This window comes from Branchiostoma belcheri, unplaced genomic scaffold (genome assembly GCF_001625305.1).
Source record: "Branchiostoma belcheri isolate BF01 breed outbred unplaced genomic scaffold, Haploidv18h27 scaffold1678, whole genome shotgun sequence".
Lineage (NCBI taxonomy): Eukaryota > Metazoa > Chordata > Leptocardii > Amphioxiformes > Branchiostomatidae > Branchiostoma > Branchiostoma belcheri.
Window position 1 is genome coordinate 929 of NW_017803133.1, and position 1,604 is coordinate 2,532.

The 1,604-nt window shown below is 42.0% G+C and overlaps 1 protein-coding gene across 1 annotated transcript; it reads right to left on the reverse strand.

Annotated features, from left to right (window-relative positions):
- Nucleotides 1–273: 273 nt before the first annotated feature.
- On the reverse strand, nucleotides 274–1,558 carry LOC109466454. Its single transcript, XM_019764176.1, has 3 exons — nucleotides 1,364–1,558; nucleotides 861–1,060; nucleotides 274–594 (listed from the first exon to the last, which is right to left on the reverse strand). Exons 2-3 carry the CDS (start codon nucleotides 1,007–1,009, stop codon nucleotides 426–428), a joined length of 318 nt encoding a protein of 105 aa, XP_019619735.1. The 5' UTR covers nucleotides 1,010–1,060; nucleotides 1,364–1,558; the 3' UTR covers nucleotides 274–425.
- Nucleotides 1,559–1,604: the final 46 nt, after the last annotated feature.

Sequence of the window (1,604 nt, forward strand, 5' to 3'; positions counted from 1 at the left end):
TGAGAGCTACCAAGTGAGAGATGGGGGTGGTCAGGCCCACTACACCTTATGTCATTCCACTGAAGGCTGACATACGAGGGAATGCGGAGACAATTACAGGTTACCAACATTCCAAATTCAATGATTGACATGTTAAACACAATTGTAAATTCCCATCATCTTTGCAACTGGAACAAAATGTCTGAAACTGATCCCAGGAGGTTTGGTAACCTAGCTAAGATTCCTCCAGTCCCAACTAATGTGCTAGTAGAGCAGCTCAGGTCGTGGACAGACCACACAGTGGTCATTAACTGCTTAGGGTCAGGGTTGGTCTCTACAGTAGCCTACACAGCCACCTACTTCATACAAACAAATTAAACCAACCAACCATTTATGCTAAACATGTTGCCTTAGCTGGGTGACAAGGCGAGAGAAAACATATCTACTCACTTGATATGTCCATCCTTGGCTTTCCACACTGCCCTGTCCTTGTGCTCGTTGTAGTCTAGGGCAGCAAGCTGGCACCTGGCCTCGTAGACCGGGGGGCTGAAGGCGTACCTCTTAGATGCATACATCAGTATGTGATTCTGGAAGGACTCCAGGTCTGATGTCGTTCTGGAACATAATAGATTTTCAACATGTCTACAATTGGCATGCTTTGTTCAAACTTTTTTTTAAGATTGTTGTCAATAGTTACTTGTAAAACTTGATTAAAAAAATGTCCTATATACATAAAGAACTGGATATAGGGAAACAGAAAATGTGTGATAAAAAAGTGTAAGAAAAAAACGACATGTATCACCATTTTAGCACGAAAAGGGACATATGTCATACATAAATAAGGGATACATAGGGACACCAAGATATGCAATTACACTCACCGGAAGCGTAGGTACTTGTGGGTGGTCTTCAGCCACCTTGGATTTAGTATGATCGTTGCCAATTTCTTGTGGGCAGGGGAACCAGACACGAGCCAGGTTTTCGTCCGGGGAGTGTCTGCACTGATTGGGTTATGGTCACACTGACCCATGGCCCATGTGTGCACATCGCACACGTGGTGCAAGACACCTTTCCACAGTACCTAGAGACAAAACCATGTGAATACTTGATATGTCATTATGAGTAAGGTTTGTTATACAGATATGGATATTTTACAGTGACACATGAGACACGACTTAAGCTCATGTCTAGCTGCATTTAGTGATATATTAGTGATAACAATGTCACTGTGGGGGAGGAGGCTTTGATAAGTGTAAGATAGATAGTAAGTAACTTTTCTAAGTAACTAAGTAACTTTTCACATTGACTATGATCCAAGACTTCTGCTGATGCCATAAAGAAATGTGCCATGGACTTGTGTGTTTGTATAAGACTCGGTACTCACAATGAATTCGCCAAATGTACTGGCCTTGTTGCAGCACCACCAGAAGTGGTTGATGATGTCCCTGGTCCACTGCTTTAGGTCTGTACAGGACTTCTCCTGTCCAGCCTATGGCAAAAAAAGAGACAATCATAAGTACATTGTGCCTCAAATACTGTAGAAGGTACCTGCTTTCTAACATAATACTTGTGATCAATACTGTTACACCTTTTATAGTTTATGGCATATCAATAGTGCAGTATTT

Bases quoted from the DNA above. Each gene is read 5' to 3' on its own strand.
- LOC109466454 (XM_019764176.1), bottom strand. From the start codon at position 1,009: ATGGGTCAGTGTGACCATAACCCAATCAGTGCAGACACTCCCCGGACG. The intron at 595-860 runs GTGAGTGTAATT...ATTATGTTCCAG, and splicing joins CACAAGTACCTACGCTTCCG to AACGACATCAGACCTGGAGT.